Raw genomic sequence first — 22,768 nt, forward strand, 5'->3', positions numbered from 1 at the left:
CATGCATGTGATAGATTTCCAACTTTAAATGTACTAAGAATACTTTTTTGTGGAATTTTTTTAATACGATTCAGAAAATGATGCAGCAATATTGCACTGTTTTAAATTATCATGGGGTGTGTGAAAAGTTTCCACTTGTAGTATGCCAAAACCTGGTAAGAAAACAAGGTAGATTATATTTTTAAACTGCAGCTATGGTTTCAAATGCGAACTGAATTCGAACCTCGGCCTTTTTCGTACCACTCACTATACTGTCAATATATCGTTTGATAGACATAAGCTATAGGGTAAATCTCTTTCTGAATATTTCAGAAATGCAAAACAGCTGTCATAAAAAGTCACGAAGGCGTTTGAAGTTTGAGCTAATTTGGATCATGGACTCTCTGTATCGACCTGCTCAAGTTTACAGCCCGAAAATATTTGTTCATGGCAGAAAGGGCCTCTAGCATGTTTGCAGAAGTATGAGTAACGTTTAAAGCGTTTGCAAATATGAAGACCTAATTGGTAATGAATGATAGAATAACCGTGTTGTTTGGCATTGAAATAGCTGTTCTTACATGTAACACTGCCGTTTTTGTTTCCTTAGCGATGTGTTGGTTGTTCTGCGCGTTGGACAAATAAGAGCCTAGAGACTGAAATATTATGAGATATATGATGCAAAATTCTAAGAAATTGTGAAAAAGAGAACTTCAAGTCTTCCTGTATTTTTTTTTCAAAAGTTTTGAAGTTTCTAGTCAAACTTTCGGCCGGCTAAAATCGGAATAAGATCCCATATTTTCATTGTTATTGTTATTGTTATTAATTTCTATTTTGTTTCCAGATAGTTAATGTACAAAGGTATAAATTTGCACCAAATCCCCCGGGATGGGGAAAAACATACACATAAGCCCCATTAACATTTATACGTCGGGTTACTTATACATCCGCCACTTTGGAAAACAATGTCTTTGAGAGATCTCTAGTGCAGCACCCCAAGGTATGCACAATTTAGATTTTTAGGGATGCATTGTACTGGGGAACGTTGCATCAGAGATCTTTTTAGACGTATTTTTCAGGGTGGCGGATATATATGACCTGGCGGAATTATGTTAGTAGATGTTAAGTAACTAAAACCAAACAGGTGGCGGTTTTATAAAAAAAAGCGGTCAGCTTTATTCTTCATCAAGAACTCCACTTAACTTTATACAACAGCTGTCACTTCAACAACAGACTAACGTAAAGCATCATCTCAACTACACTTCAGTACAAATAAATGTAACTCATATCTACTTTGTAATCTCCGACCCATTCGTTCTTCTATTGTTTTGTAAAAATAGATTCAACATTTTAAAGAGGGTCAGGAAGTTTGTCTACTTCACAACACTTACGTAAGATTTAAACAAGGATATGAAGGATCTTAACTTGTAAGAACATAAAGATTATTTTACAGGATTAAAACAAGTGGTCTAGTAAGCTGCCTTAGTGCAAAGCTTTTTAGATGTTCCAAGAGTGGACAAAATTAACAATAGCTGGTACAATTAACAATAGCTTTGTGCATTTTGCTGTCAAAAAAAGGATCATAGCACTTGTGACAAATTTTGAATTCACTGTCTTCACATGCAGTATACTGTATCCACATGTGGTATACCAACTACAACAGGCAAAGGCTATTAAGTACCTAGTTTTCAAACATGATACTACGAAATTTTAGCTCTACAGTATTGCATGAGGGTTTGTAATTTATATAATCATTTGCTATCACTTAACAGTGGCATTTTATAAAAGACATACAATGCGATATTCTCTTAGCATAACAAACAACAAAGGAAATCATAAAATTTACAAACACACAAGTTAATAACACAGTTTACAATAAAGTAAAATCATAATTATGATTGAATAAAACGATACATGAAACATACTATATAAACTACGCACAAAAAGTTCGGAAACTTAACTTTGGTTGATCATATTTCCTTTATTTTTTTACCGATTTCAATGTATTACATATCATTTAAAAGCTTTTTTTGATTTACTTTCCAATGATACCAAACTTATTGTGATTGCAAGTTCATGAAACGAGCAGCAGGCCTGCTAAAGTGAGTGGGTCGAAGAAATAAATTGCCCAGATTACCTTACTACAGTCAAACATGCTATTCCGTACATATTCTTTTTTTGATATTGACTTCTGAACGAGGGTATTGTGAAAAATCAACTGTTTACAAGAATAAACAAGACATATTAATGAAAGCTAAATTCTTTATCAAAACTAGCAATCCGTGTCTTAGTAACGGGTTAGCAAGGTGTCTTAGTAACGGGTGGCCCAGCCACGCGCTGTCACTACAGCACGGCACCTCCTCCTCATACTCGTCACCAGTCGCGCAATGCGAAGCTGTGGGATAGCGTCCCATTCCTCCACAAGCAGTCGTCCTAGGTCAGCTAGCGTTGTTCCCTCGGTCACTCTTGCACGGACAGCTCGCCCAAGCTGATCCCATAGATGTTCGATGGGGTCCAGGTCCGGGCTCTTAGAGGGCCACTCCATCCTCTCTACACCTGCATGCTGGAGATGGTCTGCGATTATCCCTCCCGGTGTGGGCGGGCGTTACCTTCTTGCAGCAAGGCAGTCGGCTCCATGTTAAGAAGGAAAGGGATGGCCACCGGATCAAGTACTGTGTCACGATATCTTTCTGCATTGAGGGTTCCTGGTACAATGACAAGTCTTGTCTTTCCCCTGGAGGTAATGCCTCCCCATACCATGACTGGCGCTGCCACCACCAAATGCAGTGGTGTAAACAATTGAATCTTCGATGTGCTAAAAATAACCTTAGATGTTCTGTGTGCTAGAAATAATCTTGGATGGTCTGTGTTCTAAAAATAACCTTAGAACCTGAGGAAACAATATGTTGAATCATCATCCGCGCCCATACCAATAGGATGTCACAGCGCACGTATGACACCAACAGGGAATTTTGGGCACTTTTTCTCTGTGACCCACTCGCGTTATTAGTCCTGGTACTTGTTCCGTGGGTTTTCAATCACAATACGTTTGTTATCATAGAAAGGGAATCACACAAGCTTTATAATGATATATAATGCATCGAAATCGGTAAAAAAACAACGGAGATATGATCAACCAAAGTTAAGTTTCCGAACTTTTTGTGCGTAGTTTAGTTGAATTGCATAGGATTTTGACGATCGAGTCTACGTAAATGTAATTATTAAATCGTGTCAACCATTTACCTTCAAAAGTCCTAATATAGTTCTGAAATCCAAATTCATTGTAGGACTGAAAAAAACCCAGGAAACTAGGTATTATTCCATCCAGAAGGCTACAGTACATAACCAGAACTACAAGAAACGATGCCATACATATATGTTGATTAATTAAGGATACTGATTTTTTTTCAAACTACAAACATCTTAATGTGTCAATTTTTCCTTTCAAATGGACATCATTTTTACACATAAATCGACTTTTTTCAACTTACAAACCAGGGTAAAACAATATTTGCTATATATCAAGGGGTCCGGACGGCGATATAAGGGATATCATTACAATTTTCATCTTCTCTTTTGATTACTTTTAAGTCCTAACAATATCATACTAAATTGTATACTAGTACAAACTTCAGCCTAAAAGTCATTGGAAACAAATGTATATCTATAGTCACGACATGCTTCCACAAATTCAAAAAAATGCAGAAAAATTCGGTCGCACCAACTACAACAAACAATTAACAAAGTAACAACTTTCAAAATTGCATTTTCACTGATAAAATATTGATTGACCAAGGCAGATATCTACACATAAAAGCAGGACTACGGTACGACTACAATATAAAACGCTCTAGTACAGAATTTCTAAGCAATGAGCTTTGAAAGCCCCGATAACATTAAACATATCCGTCTAAATTCCTCTTGTCGTGGACGCCATTTTTCCCATCAGGCCCCGGGGGTTTGATGTCCTGTTTCGAATAGTCCAAGTCGTCATCAGCCGGACCCTGGGAACGAGAAGTCAAACGTTATATTTTCTAACGCAGAATTTGAAACTTTTATTCAATCACCAAAAAAAATCTCTGACAAACTCTTACCTTTGATGAATATAATATCTTTTGACATTTTTTCTTTCCAACTTTGTTTTCGTCTATCTCTTCAGACATCCATTTGCGTATATGAAAATAATCTACCAGCTACTCATTTGTAGATTTCTGAGGAAAAGTTTCTTAGATAGTTTAAGCTAAATGTACGTTAAAGATTCAGGCGAGGCCTGGTTCTCTCAGATTTTAGATCAGTGTACGTGCAAGATACGGCAAACAAACCATGCAAATTTCTGAGAAAAAGGTACTCAGACAGATTTTGACTAACTGTACTCTGAACTGTGCCCAAAAAAGATTCTACAAACAACCCATTTTGTGAATCTCTGAGGAAAAGTCTCACAGATTCGGGCTATATTTTACGTACCACGACATCAGTGGTGTCGAACACCCCCGTCCTCTTCTTGGGTGAGTCGTTCCTGGGTTTTGGCGCCTCCCAGCTCTCGGGACGGCCCGTTCCCGCTTCCATGTCCGCATGCCTGCTGGGAGAGAAGCAACCTCGTCAGACGACAGAGATGCCCGTCAGACGACAGAGATGCCCGCCAGACGACAGAGATGCTCGCCAGACGACAGACATGCTCGTCAGACAACAGAGATGCTCGTCACTGACGACAGAGATGCTCGTCAGACGACAGAGATGAAGCTACCTCGTCAGACGACAGAGATGCTCGTCAGAGGTCATTGTCAGTCAGCTGTCGGTGTCAAGGTCATTTGGTGTCAAGGTCATTTAGTGTCCGTCAAAAAGTCAACGAGAAGGTCAGAGAGGGCATCCATGTTGTAGGCTGACTCGTCGCATAGCAACAGGAAATGTTCGTCAGGTGTCGTTTGGTCAGCATGTCAATATTGGTCAGCATGTCAACATGTCACATGTTTGCCAAAGCAGTCAGTTTGCCGTAACTTGTCGCAAAGTAGACTTAAAGTTTGATTTCAATTCACAAATGTAATTAATGTAGAAATTCAAAATTCATAATCAATTTCTTTTCATTCCTGAATGATGTTTCATAGGAATTTATATATTTTTTTCATTATAAAAGATTCAAATCATAGATTCCGTTGGAACGGCAAACGTCATAGCTGCACGGTCTTGTAAGAGCAGAGGGTCACTGACCTCTGGGACCCCGCAGACTGCTGCTTGGTCTTCTTTTCTGCCTTTTTACCTGAAAAAAAAAGACAAGAAATATATGTAATCTTACTTGACAAAGCTTCCCTTGGTGTTGAAAATTGTATCATAAGAGACATGTTTTCTTGATATTTGTGAGACTAACAAAGTAGGATTCGCCGACGAAGCTTTGAACGTCATTTTGATGATCGTAAATGAATAAAGTTATTTCATTCCCATAGAAAGTATGTGAATGAGAACAGATACGCATAGCCATCAAAAATGCTCAATTACTCTCAACTAAATGACCTAAAGGGCACAAACATTGCCTCTATTTGACTGTACACTCTTTATTGTTGACATTAGCTCTGGACTGTATAGAACCAATTCTTTTACCACATCTTTTGCAACCATTGAGACGAAATTACAAAGACAAAATTCATCATCGAATCCACCTGTCTACTCCTCGAACAAAAGTGTTTGCAAAAGCAACGGAGGCTAAACGCCTTTACATAGTGGGAAATGGGGCCTGCAATGTTCCCCCACCCTTCAAACTTTGCTTTTATATAGAGGCGTCAACTTCTGTTTGGGAAAACACTTCCCCATGTTCTGTCGTAACAGTAGAGTTTGCACTAGGCACGGTATTGAAGAGGGGAGTGCATATATGCTTCGGGTGTGTTTGTACGAAAAAAGGGAAAAGGAAACACAGATAGAAGAACTGTATTCTGTCTAGTTTTTAGGACCAGAAATACAAAAGGTACAATATTCCTACTACCGCATATTTTAGAATAATAATAGCAACATGTGCTACCACAGGATTTTGTTGCTTGATCTTCAACAATCCAATCAATTTATGCTGACGAATGTGTATGATATTTCATGTACAGATAAGAAAAGGTACATTTTCGTACATGTAGCCTCTAAAAGGGCGAAACTCAACTTACAATATGAAGCAATTAACGACATTCAAATCAAGATACTTGTTTGCTAGGCAAGCAGGACAAGTATTTGCTCCCCCTCCCTCACATATGGTACACCATTGTTGTACATCGGTGTTGTTGCAAACAAAACACGAAGTGTTTGATCAAGACCTTCAGTTCTCCGCCCTAGTGGGATATAACTATGTAGGGCACCTCTCAGTCTAATTAGACGTGTGTTAATGATTGGATGAGTTGTTTGATAAAGCAAGGAGTCGCCCTTTCTCGTATTACCGTGGTCTCTTTGCCTTTAAAGTTATAATATACATGCACAGTTTTGAAAACCAATTGTAAGGTCTAAATACAAAGGTAGGTGCTTTGAACGAAAGTCAGACTAACGTTGTACAAAGCAATGTCTAAATCACAGATATTTAGGGTTATAACCTAGAGGCACATTAAACAATCTTCGTACGACAATGTTTTTTTTTAAATGTCTTTTTTTTAAAGCCCACACAGTCAAAAGAATAGGCATCTTGGGAAATGGCACCTTACTTCAAATAAAAGCATTTTGAGGAAAATTCCAGAATAATTCTAACTGTTTAAAGTATAATGTCGTTTGTCGTTTGCTAGATTGGTTGAGCGTGTACTTTGAATTTTAAGATTGCGTAATTCAGCCGGTTCACTTTCAAGAAGGTAACATCGGCTGCAATGCTGTTTTAATTTCTGTATGTGTCAATCCCTGAATAAACCATTTATATTCATATCTATATATGTATAATGGGAAAAACTTAATTGTTTAAAACTAATGAATATCTGGGGAAGATGTTGTGTAATACTTACTGCTGCCACTGCCCTTGTTCCGACAGTAGTAGATGATCCCGGCGGCCAACACTATGGCTGCCAGCAGACCCAGCACCAACCCCACCACCAGCCCCGTACTGTCTGTCGTCCGGGGTTTGGGAGTCTCCTCGTCACCGCCTAGTGGGTGGATAATAAAGAACTGTAAGGCAACCACGATAGTCTCTGCCAGACTCTACCGCAAACTTATCTTCCAAAATTGTCGGCGGACTGAAAAAAATTGTTGAAATTGGCCAAAGTAGAATAGGGGAGGAGTATTTCATCAGCTAGAGGAATGGGCCAGTCATTGGTCTCATAGGCCGCAAAATTAGAATAGATAATATAAGAAGATACCTTCATATTTACCAGGAAAGATCGAAAATCTCCAGATCGCAACATTAGTAAAAAGAAAACACCTTAAAACCATGTATGGTTAATATTGTGTACAACGTTAAATACTAAAGAGCATGAGCATGCAATGCGATGGCAGCAAAGTTGATTCCGCACTGAACGTAGTTGCGACTTGGCATACATAATGCTGACAGCTTGCATTGGAATTTACAAGGAGATTTAATAGATTAAACCTCCATGGAATTTATTTTGTTTTTTTTTCCAATAGAAGGCTCCACTGCAATTTTCTAGTGCCGTTCCCCCAAATTCAAACAATCCTTGCACCAGTCTCCACTGAGAGCAGTCTATTCTAAAATAGATATTCCTTATATCCGTCTTCTTCCTGCACTGTGTCATTTAATATATATCCTCAAGATAGATAACCATTGCTTTTTCCTGCTTGACGTCATTGCTTTTGGGAAATACGTCATCATCATTTGTGCTCAGACCTTACCATTCGTTTCAAGGGGTGACGAGGAACAGGTGGTTTTGTTGAACATACGATTTCCCCGTTGCAATAAACCAGGTACAGAGGTCAATTTACGAACGGTCGCTAAGCAATGACTACACTAAATGCTCGTTGATCTGTGACTACAACTAATTTTCAAGCTTAGAAAATATTATTTTTCATGCATGTGTTGGATGCAATTTAGACCACGAATTCTATACCTGCTTTAGTCGTTTCTGGATTAGGCGGTTGTGTGGGTGGCTTGGTGGTTGTTCTATCTGTAAACACAAGAAAACCGCACAAAAAAACATTACGTTAATGGAAAAAACAATAACCGCCATCTGATTGGATGATCACTTGCACTTGATCTGTTGTTTTTTCGCAAAATTATCTCTCTTATCTGATTGGATGATTGAGATGGTCACTTGCACTTCATTGGTTGTTTTTTCGCTTAATTATCGCTCTTATTTGATAGGATGACTGAGATGATCACTTGCACTTGATTGGTTGTCTTTTTCGATATATTATCTCTCTTACCTGATTGGATGATTGAAATGATCGCTTGCACTTGATTGGTTGTTTTGTTTCGATATATCATATTATCCGTCTGATCAATCAATAGGTCATTTGTGATTCCTGATTAAAGCGATTAGTGTATTGGTTAATTAACTGGTTGATTGATTGATTGAGATTGATTGATTGATTGATTGATTTGCCAACTAAGAATTACTTTTTTATTTCTATCATTGATAAACATAATGGATTATTTATTGAATATCGTTGATTAAACAAAGACAGAATGCTTAGTATGAAAATCAAACGGTGTTATTCAGGAAGACAGAAGATAAGAAAAAGGCTCAAAATTTTGTTAAACATTGATACACATCCTTGTATAGGGAAATAATTCAATACGAACCAGAACCTATGCCGTAGGTACAACATATAATGCCCATACATCAGTCAATCCCCCCCCCCCGTATCCATATCAGTACCAAGATGGTCCATTTTACATTTATAAAGCATATGAGAGAATATTTCTCGCATACACTCTTTAAAAAATCACATCTCTGTTAAACAGGTGCAACCAGAGGCCCCGGTTGTATTCATTTAACGTTCCTCCCACTGTGCTGTGTTTTCATTGGTTCAAGGCTGTACACATTTCTTGTACAATATGTTCCTCCTTTTGTGTCCTGTATTTTTATTGGTACAAGGCACAGTGTTGTGCAACCGTTCCCTCTTTGTGTTGTGTGTTTTCATTGGTTCAAGGCTGCTATCATTCCGACATAAACCATGCGTACAGCCGTGTAATCTGCGTTTTGTGTGGTGTAACCTCCGTGACAATGGACAAGGTCAACGCTAGGCATGTTAGTATTGTTAGCTTCAGTGTGTTTAATTTTGCTGTTTCTTGTTTCGCGTTAGCTTTGTGCGGTTACTTCAATCAAGGGTGAATATTATAATTCAATGCTATTCTTACTTGGAAACAATGATAAATAGTTTAGTATTAAATCACAGGCTTGATCTGCACATCATAGAAGGTTTATAAGATTTAATTTTGTAGCAAGTCAAGAACATCCTCGTTTTGTGTACATGGGTGCAAAAATCTTTCTCACACACTAAATTGTTAGTGCTATTGAAAAGGGTCGATTATGTAAGGCAGGGTACCGCTAACACATGTCATTATGATTCTATTTTCAGCATTTCCACCTTTGTTACCCATTAAAAAAGAAAAATCCTATTGTTGCTATCAGAGCGAAAACAACAAAGGGAGTCAATATGCAATGCTACAGCTAACATGTAGTGTTTGTGTATACTGTATGCCTATCAACTGATCACGGTTGGTTATAATTAGCTCCTCCATATCTCGTTTTATCTCATCAAGTAATGTTGACACAGATAAGATGAATCTATGCTAAGTCTTCATAAAAGTTAACATCTTAACTATGATCTAGTGTGGAAGCACACAAAAGTTAGGACAGCACAGCTTCCATTCATACTTTTCTTACTACAAGGAAAACGATTGAGTTCGGGGTTCAAAAGATAGGTTTAGTCCACCATCTTGTGTGGCACCTCAGTAAGCCAGTAAGAGTCACAAATCAAGCCCGGTAAGCACAAAAACAAACACTCGGAACCTGTTTAACGGAGTCCAGGATCTATGGGTATTTAGCGTCACGAATAAGGGACTACATACAGGTGTGTGTGAAGCAGCACTGTCTAGGAGATGACTACGCAGTACTTAGAAGAATTACGTACGCACAAAAGGTATGCTGAATGGTAGGACTAAGATTTAGAAGATGAATACACATTATAATCACTATAAGTCGTAAAGATTGAATAGGTCTTTGTGAGTCATGGGTCTACTAGCTTATCATAAAGACAGAAAAGTTGTCTCGTCTTGTTCTATTTCTCGAAGGAATGTATGGGCGGGATGACATTGGGTTAGTCATCTACACCTTTGTTGGACACTGTCTAATGCCTCCGAAACATGTAATTCAACAAATTATAGGTATTGATATGTACGAAGAATAGTTACGTGTAAGTTAAAAAAAAATTGATTGCTTCGTCATTAGAAAAAGATAGTGAAACCTGCGATTAGCCCTACATTATCAAAAGATATCACAGATTTACATTTGTAGAATTTTCGGATTTATTTTGTATTTCTAGTTAGTTTGTAGTTTGTACTTGACCGCACAAAAGTCGCTGTACTTTTGTTGCGTTAATAAAACTTCCTTTGTGTAGTTTTCGCAAGTTGCAAGGCCGAAACTCCTCCCCCCCCTTCGAAAGACATTTCGTGAGCATTGCCGCCACAGTAGTGTGACTGTGAGGTCATGTAAGACACCGTGTTCCACAGATCAGTGCAAATCTCACCCTTTGTCCGTGTCTGTCCACATCCGCATTAGAGCAAGGCTAACTGTCGTCTGCCAGAGGTTTAGGGGCGAGTGAGTTGCCAGGGAGCTTAGGTACGATTTCAAAGCCGTCGTACCTTAGCCCTGTACCAACATGCGCTACAGATTCTACTGCTAAGACTAGAGTGTGTCAGTAATGTTAATCGGAGATTCTGGGCTAACGCTATCAGAGAAAAACCACACACTTCAAAGCAGTACTAGAACGAGCAGCTCAAAGAAAATTCGAATATATATTCTATGAAAAAAATTCAATGTTTCATTGTATACGTTTCAGACCAATAAACATATCGATAGCAAAACACCTTCAGAAGACACGAAAGACCTTTCCCAAGGTATATTTTATATGATATCAAACATTTGGTAGGAAAATCGTCAAAGACGTCTTACTTACATTGCTACTTTGTAGTTTTCGTATTTTTCAGTGAAACTTATGGCCTATAAAATTTTACGATTTGCAATCATTTTTTACGGCTATGTGGCGTCAACTTGCCAAAATGGTACCTTCACGGTTTCAGACACTTTCTCATTTTCCGAACCCCCCAAAACCTCCACAACTTTGTCAACAGACATCTCGTCACGCTAATAATAGTCCTAAGAAGGTCCTGACTAACATACCTGACACGGTATGTAACAAGTAAGCTCTTTCCCTTATGGTGTCTGCAGTAACTCAAAAGCTTCAATCACCTCTCTGTTGGCAGAAATTGAAGCATAATGCTGTTTAAGTAGCTAGCTGATTTACATTTAGCTGTAAGTCGCCAACAACGTTAACGTTAGTTTACTTTCCTCAGATTTAGTCGTTGCTGTATTTCGATGACATCTATATCTTTTCCCCTAGTTGCCCCCCTCCCCCCTTCCTTTGTGATCCTAGTGTTCGTTGAAGGTCGTTTGATGTGCTCACTGAAGGTATCAGTCATCTGATCGACTATATGTGAGCTGCAAGCCAACACCCTGAACGGTTTGGCGTTCATGCCCCGAAAAGAAGCTAGCTTAGTCACTTTGGGTAATCTTTATGTTTTACTCCCACAAAGTTCGTCTCACATATCTTCATCGTAGACTTCAGACAAGAAGGAAATGCCTTCATAAATCAGGCTTTACAAAATTGCCAATTGTCATTTTACCATTAAGTGCCCGATCTTCAATTGTGGGATAGTCTACATGCCCTGGTAAAATACTTTCTTACATTTCGGGATTTTATAATTAAAAGACAATGCCTTTAACTAGTTGATGATGTAGACTAAGACGGCAGATGGTATCCAGTGCTCCATTGTTTGGCAAAACAAGTCTATCTTAGCGATAAAATGGTGGTATAGATTCAGACCAGGTATGTCGGCTTTCATCAAGGCAACGGAAAATCAGGTACTAAACTATCTTTCCTGTTGTTAGACTATAGGGATTACAGTCAGACAAGGTCTACCCACTCACATAGTAACTTCTTTCACACCTAACGTTGAACAGACTTAATCATCGATGTACCTTAATCTTTTAATTACTCCAGAGGACGTTTTGCCATCCAGATGGTATTTGTCAACTTCCTTACACCACTCACATCAAAGCAGTGCAATAAGGTCATAAAAAGTCTCTCAAGATTATACATTTCATAAGTTTAAGCAAAGTTTGAAGATGAAGACCTCGCTCTTGCTTTGAAACGAGCAGATTCTCGTAATTGCCATTCGCGAATACTGCGGCAGCCTCTTCATAATTACAGTAACTTTCTTTCATTTTGTGTTGTTCTATGACTTAATCACAGAGGGAAGGCACCGTACAACAGCTATTAGGAGAGTTAGCTGACTCACTTGCACGAAAACCAATCAGTCCATTTGTTAATCACTGTGGCCTAATCCTATAATTGGTGTGACAAACCCTTCAACACTCGCTCTTCAACTCAGACCACTCGAGGGTAAGATTTAAAGAGGAGGCAGGTCACTTCGGTTAATCCTACCCTGCAGGTCTTGTCTGGGGCATAAAAGACTCCCGTGTTTCGGCAGAAGGGAAGATTTTGTAGGGATCGTCTCATACTCAAAGTCAGGTTTCTTTGTACTTGACGATGAGCGAAAAATAAGAGTTTCTGGATGTGGAACTGTATAGCAAGATGCCAATGCAATAACTGTTGGTGTCCGTAGAACTGTTACAAATGTCATGACGAACTTTTCCTTCATTCAAGAAAAGAAAAGGGAGACTTTGATTTTTTTAAAGGAAAATCTGGGATACGCAACTAATAAATCACCCTTGAAGTGTGGATGTTCCAAAAACAGTGCGTTAAGTTGTTGCAGTCTCGACACTCTGACCATAAAGGACGTTGTCGTGTTATCATTACTCCTATGGAGGCAGTGTCATTATCTAAGACATAGAGTAGAACAACGTCGAGGTTTGACTTATCCATTTATAGTTATTGAATACTTTGGGGAAAGTCTAGGCTAGTTCAGGTGTAAACAATGTGTAACAAAGGCAGGTGAAAGACTTTATATTTATGGTGTTGACAGTCATCTGTTGATTGTCGTGTCGGGTGAGGTCATGTCTCACCAGGAAATGGTAAATTTTAACAATAATCCGTCGACATCATAAAATGAATAACAGGAAACCTACACGTCTGTGTCTGCACCTGTGGATTTCGTGGAAATGTTTTGTACAAACAGGGCGACAATTTTACCCTTTCGGTGAAAATAATGTTTAACCAAGGCTACACAACTGAATTAGTGTAATACTGCAATGGTCAATGTAGTTGACTGAAACATTTTGATGAATTGAAATATGACCTTAGAATATATACGATATATTCGAACTAATATGAACGAGAAACGATTCTTGAGATATATAGCGCTAATAAAGTAATTCGAATGAAGGTATGTACTCATTGATAATGCGTTAAACCAGGTTTATACCTCCTTGATTATACTATGTCTGTAAGGAAAGTATGTATTTGTACATTGACCAGGTACATGTAGCTATTTTTGTTAAATGAAGTTTTTTTTTTTCAAAATTTGGCACTGTTTGACAGATGCCTCGTCATCAATTATCTTTCTCTCCACAAAAAGGACATTGTTTTCTTTCAACTTGTTTCCCGTTCTGCAAGCTGAGTACGAAGAGAAGAAATTCCCATGTTTTGATAAGGATATTTTGTTTCCCTGTCCTCGATGGGTTAAGTGGCGTGAATCCCGGATAGGGTGACTGGCTTTCTATGTATCAGATTCCGCTGGGTTAGGAAAACACTCAAAACAAGGGACGGAGGCTAGCAGCTCTCTCCAGTATAATCTTAAACTAGATGCAACATTCTTGGTTGTTAAGGTAGTCAAAACCTTTGCCGACGTGCAACGTACAATTTCTCCTATGTTTGTCGTTTCAATGTTTTAGAGAAACAGTGTTGTAGTACAATACAGCATAACGATGATATTTTTCAGATCTAGTACATTCAGCCACAAATTTTAAACTCTGACAACGTTAGAAACTATATCTTTTATAATTGCAGTGTCTAGCAGTATCTAAAAATGAGACCTTTATGAACAATGCACTGCATTTTGACGAGGTGGTCAACTGTTTTCCTTTTCCTGGGGGACCATTTCTGATTTTCTGCTGGATTGACTGAGACTAGGGAAAGTCTCTCTTGGCTGTTTTTACAACTTACTGCTTTTCATTGTCCGCTAATCGGGTTAAAGCAGATGCATTAAGTCTTAATTCTGCCTTGTTATTCCAACTATTATAAAGAATGAAAACACACCTACTGCCGGAATGCTACTTGTCTCGTGAGAAAAAGAAAGTCTGTTATTTATATCTTCAAGTTAATTAGATATGCTTCTAATTTCGTCTCTTTAACGGTTTAAAGGATGTTTTTGCAAGTGAGTAGTACTAGATTTGATGATATGTACAGGCCACACCCTTTGAATTTCTTTTGATCCTTTCTTTCGTCCTAAAACTATGCTTTACTATCTGTGATAATCCAAGCTGTAACGCTATTTTGTTCTGAATGGCACCCTCTACACCAGGGAAAATGCGTAGACAGCATTCCTGGCATAGTAGAACATACAACCGTACTGAATGTCACATACATCATCTGGAATCCTGCCCATGTGTTAGTGTAGGGTGTAGGAATGTTGTTGTGAGTGGTAACCCACACACCGGGTCAATGGTAGTTGTTGTACCCTGTGTTTCGGGTTGACATGTATGGTTTTCCGAAGACTGCACATATTTGGTGGGTCAGAATAACAAGATTGTCAAAGGGTTCATGGTCGATTTCTGGCGCCGAATGATGAATTGATAGTAAACAAGACTAGCGTCAGCTGGAGCCCGACTACAATGTACTTTCATGCTATATAGAACCCAAAACATTAGTCTATTGATAACAGAACCCAAATTATCCAGCAAATTCAACACAGCATACCATCATAATGGTTTTTCTTTCTTCACCTCCTATCTGTAAATTGCGATGTTTATCTATGTTTCGAAAGATGCATACCACTAATTTGAAAGAAAAATGTGAAAGATATCAGTTAGAGATATGGGGGGGTATGTCTATTGGATGATGCCTTCATTGGATAATGATTTTCGAGAAAATTTGTCTCAGCTAGTCGCGTCGTCCGAAAGTCTAGTGTATTGCATTGTGAACAGTGCAATTTAGCTAACTATATGTATATCTAGTTGACTGCAATACTGTAGAAAATACTAGTATGTATACTATGTATATCTAGTTGACTGCAAGACTGAAGAAAATACTAAGTATGTATACCATATATATTTAGTTGATTGCAAGACTGTAGAAAATGCTGGTATGTATGATATGTATATTTAGTCGTCTGCAAGACTGTACAGATGTAGATTTTGAACGTTTGAATAAAAACGAAGATGATGCCTTACCGTGCAGAGTGAGCAGGTATGTGCCGGTGTCCGTCCCGTAGCCGTTGTCGGCCACACATCGGTACTGCCCGGCATCAGACAGGACGGCCTTCGGTAGGACCAGCTCGTACCCTTCGTAAAACGTCGCTCCACCTGGTAGAGCTGCTCCGTCCACTCTACGGCAGGAAAAAAGATAAAGGATGAGACAGAACAGTTTGAAACATATCCATGAATAGTCTCATCAGGATATAACTCATCATCAAACTCAATGGTTAACAAGTATTCCGTAGTACACATGACCATGAGGTTACAACGATTCGGTAGTCCTTCCTCATATGGCAATGCTGACTGCTTCTATATCTCTCATAGTTGTCTGTATAAGAGCTTTGTTAAACAATATGTAATGTATTTCTGCTACACCACGATCAATACAAGATGCAGTGTTGTTCAGTGCAGTTCTTAATCAAGATTTTAGTGGTATGACTTCTAGTATGTAGTGCTGCTTTCAGTTGCATTAGTTAAGGGAGCTGTATGCATGAAACGATCAAGAACTATATTTGACATATCTCTGCAGGACTTCATTTACAGACATCGCACCAACATTACGTATTCCATTGTTCCCTTTACCTTGTCCAGTTGTATGTAGATCCCGGGAAACTGCCTGATTGACAGGTCAGAGTGACGTCTTCCTGCACATACGCTGTGAGTGGCAGCTGGGCGATCGTCACTTGGGGCAGAACTGCAATAGATACGAATATGATATTTTTCAACAATTTTAATTACATTTCCCTATACATATACGTAATGGCAATGTAAATAGAAAACAAAAAACATATACTCCAAACAAAACAAATACACATCACGAATATGAAAGGGAAAACAAACTGAAGAGTTTACAAACATGTTAACACATTTTCAAAAATAGAATGGTAAAATACATGTCTGATTGACAAAGATATGTGAAATGATTTACCAACAACAGTCAAGTTTGTGTCCACAGATGAAGCGACTCCTCCTCCTGGAAAGATCGGGTCCACCTCACAACGGAAGGTGCCAGTATCCGGCTGGGCCGTCTCCTGGATGGTTATGGACGTGGAGTCTGACTGAAAACTGACTCTATCTGTCAGACCGAGCTCTGTCAGCCTATTGGCATCTGCTTGTATGGGAGAGTTGGTGACGTAAACTAGGAATGGTGCTCCTTGTGTACCGTCTTCGTTCAGCTTGTACCAACTGACACTTTGCACTGTTAGAGGTACCGTCGACGCAAAACTGCAGTTGAGGTTGGCTGTCTCCGTCCGGAAAACTTGGACATTGCCGGAATTTGTGACCGTTACCACCGGTTGGTTCTGTGCACCTGTCGAGATAAAAACAAAATGATTAGATTGAAATTACATGTAGCATGAGAAAACACATTTTCCGTGCCGCCATGATCCAACAAAAAGTGAATTCAGACTCAACACCAACATTCTCCCTACCTAGACGGGGGACGTTACAGACTTCTGCAGTTCTACAACCTTTGACCTATTACTGCAGTCACTCGTCCGTAAGGCCAGATATAAGAAGATGGTAATTCGTAATGATGAAGGCAATGGGGTCGCTTTAATTTCCAGAGAATCGCTGATATTTTAGGTTACATTTCCTTACCATTCCCATAAGACACACAGGGATTGCCAATACTAAGGATCTTTTTATTGAAAGTTCATTATCTCCATGAAAAAAGGCTTTTTCATGAGATACTGTTTTGCTTGCGTTTGGTGTCTGTGTGTATGTTTGTGTCACCGGACGCTTAAAGTCGCCATAACTGTAGAACCTGTACATGGATTGTAATGATTTTTGGTATGTGGGTGGGTGTTAGATGGAGGAAGGTCAAGGTCGATTTTGGGCTTCCTGGCATGTGTGACTGGAACTGCAATGGCGTATTTGTTAAAATCTTAAATGTAGAAGAACTGAAGAGTGGATCGACAGATCGTCATGTTCTTTGGTACACAGGTAGGCTAGACCAAGTTGTACACACTTAAGTGCAAACTATGCAAATGAGACCGAATTTGCATAAGTTAGGAGGTAAATCGTTTGCATGTGTGTCGTCGGATGCTTAAAGTCAGCATAACTGTAGAACGTGTAGATGGATTGTAATGATATTTGGTATGTGGGTATGCGCTGGGAGGAGAATGGTCAAGGTCGATTTTGGGCCCCCTGGTTTGTGTCCCTGGAACTGCAGTGGCCTATTTGTAAAAATGTTCCAAAGGGGTTTAACTGAAGAGAGGAACAACAGATTTTCATGTTATTTGGTACGCTGGTAGGTTGGACGGAGATGTACACACTGAAGTGCAAATCATGCGAAGTTATTGTGTTTGTGTGTGTGTGCGCGTGTGTGTATGTTTGTGTCACCGTGTTTGTATGTATGTGTCACCGGACGCTTAAAATCAGCATAACTGAAGAACGTGTGGATGGATTGAAATGATATTTGGTATGTGGGTAGGTGTGGGGAGGAGAAAGGTCAAGGTCGATTTTGGGCCCTCTGGTATGTGTCACTGGAACTGTAATGGCGTATTTGTCAAAATCTTCAAAGGAGAATAACTGAAGAAAGGAGCGACAGATTTTCATGTTATTTACTGGGCAGGTAGCTTAGAGAGGGATGTATACAATGAAGTGCAAATTATGCAAATTGGACTTAAGTTGCCTAAGTAATGGGAAAATCTATATTTGCAGTGTTGGCCATTGTGGCACTTCTAACAGCTGTTAGTGTTGATAGCGAAAGTAGGTCACTATGGAACCTGAGCCCCCGACAGCTGCAGGTGGCCGGGGGTCATACCATTGAGCGATATAGAATGGGGGGAACTGGTTTAATACAAAAAAAAGTTTCATGGAGATTTTGGGTCCTAAGACTCTTGTTAAGTATGCTTTCGGAAAGCTCAAAACGTGCACAAGCATTATGAAGTTTTGTTTTTCCTGTTCTTTTCCTCGTACCTCTCCTCTCTGACCTTTAAGTTTTTATTCACAAACACACAAAAGGCTGCAAGGGCTTAGTCTCTGAGACACCCCCAGTGTAGTTCTTACGTGTGGGGTAAAGTTTGCAGAACAAACAAACCGTTCTAAAGATTAGCCTTCCACATGTATAATCAGCATACTACGTAGTTACAAACATAGGGGTGGGTACCGGTACAGAAAATTCAGGTCCGGTCCAGGTCCAGATCCAGAGGGTCAGGTCCAGGTCCGGACCTGTACCTGATTAAAGTAGTGTCGCAGTACATCATATTTTGGAGAGCGAGACACAAGTTAAGGTCTATGTGAGTCCTACAAATCATGTTCAAATTGTATATTAGAATAATGTGATAATTCTCGGTGCACACTAATGTGCACTCGCCGTCTGTTGACTCATCTACATATGATTAACAGCTAACGTCTTCGCAAAAGGAAACCACGACTCGTTAAATCTGCTTATTTTGTATTAGACCGGTTATGTGCGACCGCCTGCTGGTAGCCTAGTACTGTGAATTTTCTAATCGGTCCATAGGCCGGTCCATTGATTTTTTCTGGACCGTTTTTTTTGGACCGGTCCATAAGAAAATGCCGGTTTTGTACCGGTACACAGTACCGGTACCCACCCCTATACAAACACCCAAACCCCAATATCTGAGTCACCTGCCCCCCCCCCCCCCTCCCACTAGTACATGTATGCACACACGTACTTGTTTTGACAAGGTTTGCGTTAGTCGTTAGGTGTGTGCCCTTTGGACCGAGTCAACAGCTTTTTAAAAGTCTTGACTGCCACTCTGGTACCGTTGGCTTTGTTTGGCTGTCAGGACATTTGAAATGCTTCAGATCAGTAATCTCCGAGCAGATGTGGGGTAGAAGATCGTAACGTTGTCTAACTCCCCTAATGCGTCTGTGAGATAAGTAGCTGTCATAGCCAGGCTGTCTGAAACGTTCTATACGATCTACCACCCCAACAACTGCTTGGAGATTGCAGTTCAGTACAACACAGTCTTGAAAACCAGTCATGGCTGGATCGTAACCATGAACAGAAGCATTCAGATTTAGCTACGTTTGAATACTTATGAGATAAAACTAACACGTATTCTGTATCTTGATACTAGTATACAGGAAACGTATAACTCAACAGCAACATCGATCGAGCTGATACTAAAAGTAGAAATGGCATAGAAAATCAATTGTTATTTGAAACTGAAACTCCCTACGACTTCTATAAAGTCTACAATGGCCAAAATGTGCGATTCATCACAGAACAACATGTCTACTTGTCGTACTCGGAACTTGAAACAATGTTTTCAGGATGACTTCCTTCGCTTATTATTATAAAGACATAACTTCTGTAACTTTTATGAACACCAAATACATGTATGGACCACATTTTTTGCTCGCTATATTTAAAAGGAAGTCTTGGGGGCTAAACAAATTAGAATTTAATATCCTGAAACCGACGTCAAATGTTGACATGTCTCTTTTACTCAAACGTGTGTTGTTGTTTGAAATATTAACGTTACTAATTGATTAAAACCAACTGAACAGCTTATTTGTTTTCTTATGACTGGCCTACAGCACAGATAGCGATGTCTCAAGTGCAGCGCTAGTAATTCGAACATTGAAATCCAAACAGAAATGGACAGGTTTGAAACGTGTGCCAGAAAATAAGTCATCTCCTTTCCATGGTTCCGTTTTGCTAAGACACAGGAAACATGGCTGCGAATTTGTAAAGGAAGGCACGTTTTCAATAGAGAAATATTTGTTCAATGGTTTTAAAATTCGTTGGTGGGTGGGGAGGGGGGTGAGTAATATAAAAGCGTCATTGTCGTCGTTACGCATTCCCGTCCACCGACCGTTACCGGCCGACACGTCACGTCTGTACGGTTGTGTGGCGAGGAACGCCCGAGAACTCAAGCACGACCACTCGGTGAACACGTCCAGTGTACCATGCACGGGCAAAGGAGATCTTTCAGCGAGCCCCCTCCCCCAAAGAAAAAGAAATGTGTCTTGTAGAATATATAGCACCTGTTGCCCCTATCTTATCAGGTGATGCCATAGAATGTTTACTAAATATCGTTTTAGGTCGTTATAAACTGGCGGTTTGTGGTGGGAGGGGGGTAAAACAAGAAACAAGTACAGTCAAACTACGACATAGTGCAAAACCTGCTTTAAACCAGATTTCATCATCTATTTTTTCTTACGACTTCACAGGCTAAGCTTTCTTCTCAGTCAAGGAATTAGATAGATATTAGTTGTTGCTTTACGGGATTAAGAGTAGATGTAATCTTGAAGAAGCCCAGATAATCTTAGGAAACTTTTAAGGTGTTCAGCGATCCCTTGTGCCCCGTGTTTTCGCAATCACTCACTCACGTAAAACCGTGGGGAAATATAGCCCGACATTCGGTAACACTACCCTAGTCTTTGCCATTTCCCATATTCTCAGTCACTCACTAACAGGACTGACCCTAAAAGTATTTCGCACGGGTAAAATAAGTCAAGCAAGTGACAACACGGACACCACATCCAAGTTGACATGAACCACCGACGCAACCTCTCGCCCCAAGACTAACAATTTAACAAAAACTGTCAGACTCTAAGTGGATTTAGATTTATTAAGGGAATCGGGGATATGAAGTAGACGGCTATGTTTCAACGTGAGTCAATTTGTAAACCAATCCTGCTTCTAAGCTGTAACGTAAGAACTTCCTGACCGTCTTGACAATACAGTAAGGGCCTTATCTGGACAAGAACACAGGAGGAAGTTTCACGAAGTGCTTGTCAAAACGAGCCTTGAAACTGAAAGACCCAACTTGAGGTTTTAAAAAGTCGCGTTTTTGTAAAATAGTGCGGACACCTATCGTTACATAGTGGGGCCATCTTGGAACTAAATTTTAGACATTAAAAAAATTGAGAAATTGAAATTAAGGATTGCAATCCTTATTTAGACAGTCTATGAGCAAAAGTAGAAAATATCCTATTTTGTGCTTCGTCTTTTCCATAGCGGGATAGTAGTCAGGGACTACTATCAACAAACTACTTGAAGGAAATTGAAAATTTGTAGCGGTTTAGCGAATTACCCACATATTTATCCAGCTTAATTCGGCTTTGTTGTGTGTTCAGCTCAGACACAAACACAAACGATTCTCTCCAACCGGGCCTTCAGATTTTTGCTGACGTAAAAGGAAGACATGTGTCCACGAAAATAGCACCAAAAGTCTAGGTTTTGCTACATAGTCGAGGGGTTTGTAAATGTTGCTATACATAGCGCTAAGTCAAAGGCGACCAGACCGGTTGTTACTGGCTTAAACCCTAAAGACAACACGTCACACTCCGTATCCTATCCAACAACAATCCATTCGTTTTCTCAAAACAAGGGGTGAAAGTTGTCTACAAACATCTTCACTGGCTTCACTCCAGGATGAAATAGCTAGCTAGAAACACTGGCTGAGAGACATGGAAAAAACAGCGGGCATTCCAACTACACTATGTACCTCAACCCAAGGCTACCGTGTTTTAAGATTAAACATAAACTACTAGCACAACCGGTTTCAAAATTTACAAGTGTCACTACAAGATTTTTAAAACACGTGCATTTTGAAAAAAGATACCGGTTAACACAAAAATGTCTACTTGAACTACACGTGTGAACGACTTCGTAGAGAATAGAACCATGGAACGGTACACCGTACCTTTGGTCTCTCAGCTTGTACTTTACATATTAGGTAACGTTTTCCACAATGGGGCTACGTTTTAAATGCTCTTAAGATCCCTCAGGACGGTGTTATACCCGATAGAGAGAGTCTTTAGATAATATCCCACCTGTGAGGTGTAGGAAGGCCAGTAGAAGGCACGCTGGGAGGAGGGAAGACCGGAGGACGTACATGGTTGCACCGCCGCTCGTGTGTGACTAGACCGTTTTCTTGCTCGGTGGGTCGAAGCTGAGGCAGGTGACTGGCTCTGCGCTGTGGGGAGATGGAGGGTGACGTCACCTCGACACGCGTCAGCACACCTTTGCTGGGAAGCGTTCAGTGGAAACCTTTCGGGGGAAAGGGCCTATCACTTTTGAGCCACCCAACAAGGAATTGTGCAGCTCTATGGGATATACCTGTAGCTCAACTGGTAGCAGCTTCACAATTGAACTCCTGGTCCCAAGTAGTATATAGCTGGGAGACCCTGCAGGTTCAATCCTGGGAAGGGCATCTCGATAGGGGCTGCACCCGTCTTTCGGATGGGACGTAAAATGGGGTTCCCGTGTTCGAGGAAGTACCTCTAGCACGTTTAAGGATCTTTAA

The 22,768-nt window shown here is 39.8% G+C and overlaps 1 protein-coding gene across 3 annotated transcripts; it reads right to left on the reverse strand.

The window, feature by feature from the left end:
- Positions 1 to 1,123: 1,123 nt before the first annotated feature.
- LOC136425398 (junctional adhesion molecule A-like) lies at positions 1,124 to 22,451 on the reverse strand. Of its 3 annotated transcripts, none has more exons than XM_066414256.1 (9): positions 22,296 to 22,448; positions 16,465 to 16,845; positions 16,119 to 16,230; positions 15,513 to 15,667; positions 7,986 to 8,042; positions 6,930 to 7,067; positions 5,182 to 5,230; positions 4,441 to 4,552; positions 1,124 to 3,980 (listed from the first exon to the last, which is right to left on the reverse strand). In XM_066414256.1, exons 1-9 carry the CDS (start codon positions 22,357 to 22,359, stop codon positions 3,873 to 3,875), a joined length of 1,176 nt encoding a protein of 391 aa, XP_066270353.1. In that variant the 5' UTR covers positions 22,360 to 22,448; the 3' UTR covers positions 1,124 to 3,872. The 3 variants fall into 3 exon arrangements, with proteins under 3 accessions (XP_066270353.1, XP_066270352.1, XP_066270354.1); XM_066414255.1 differs by having other exon boundaries at positions 4,441 to 4,555; XM_066414257.1 differs by lacking the exon at positions 7,986 to 8,042 and having other exon boundaries at positions 4,441 to 4,555; positions 22,296 to 22,451.
- Between the last annotated feature and the right edge of the window lie 317 nt (positions 22,452 to 22,768).

Source organism: Branchiostoma lanceolatum, chromosome 19, assembly GCF_035083965.1.
Source record: "Branchiostoma lanceolatum isolate klBraLanc5 chromosome 19, klBraLanc5.hap2, whole genome shotgun sequence".
Taxonomy (NCBI): domain Eukaryota; kingdom Metazoa; phylum Chordata; class Leptocardii; order Amphioxiformes; family Branchiostomatidae; genus Branchiostoma; species Branchiostoma lanceolatum.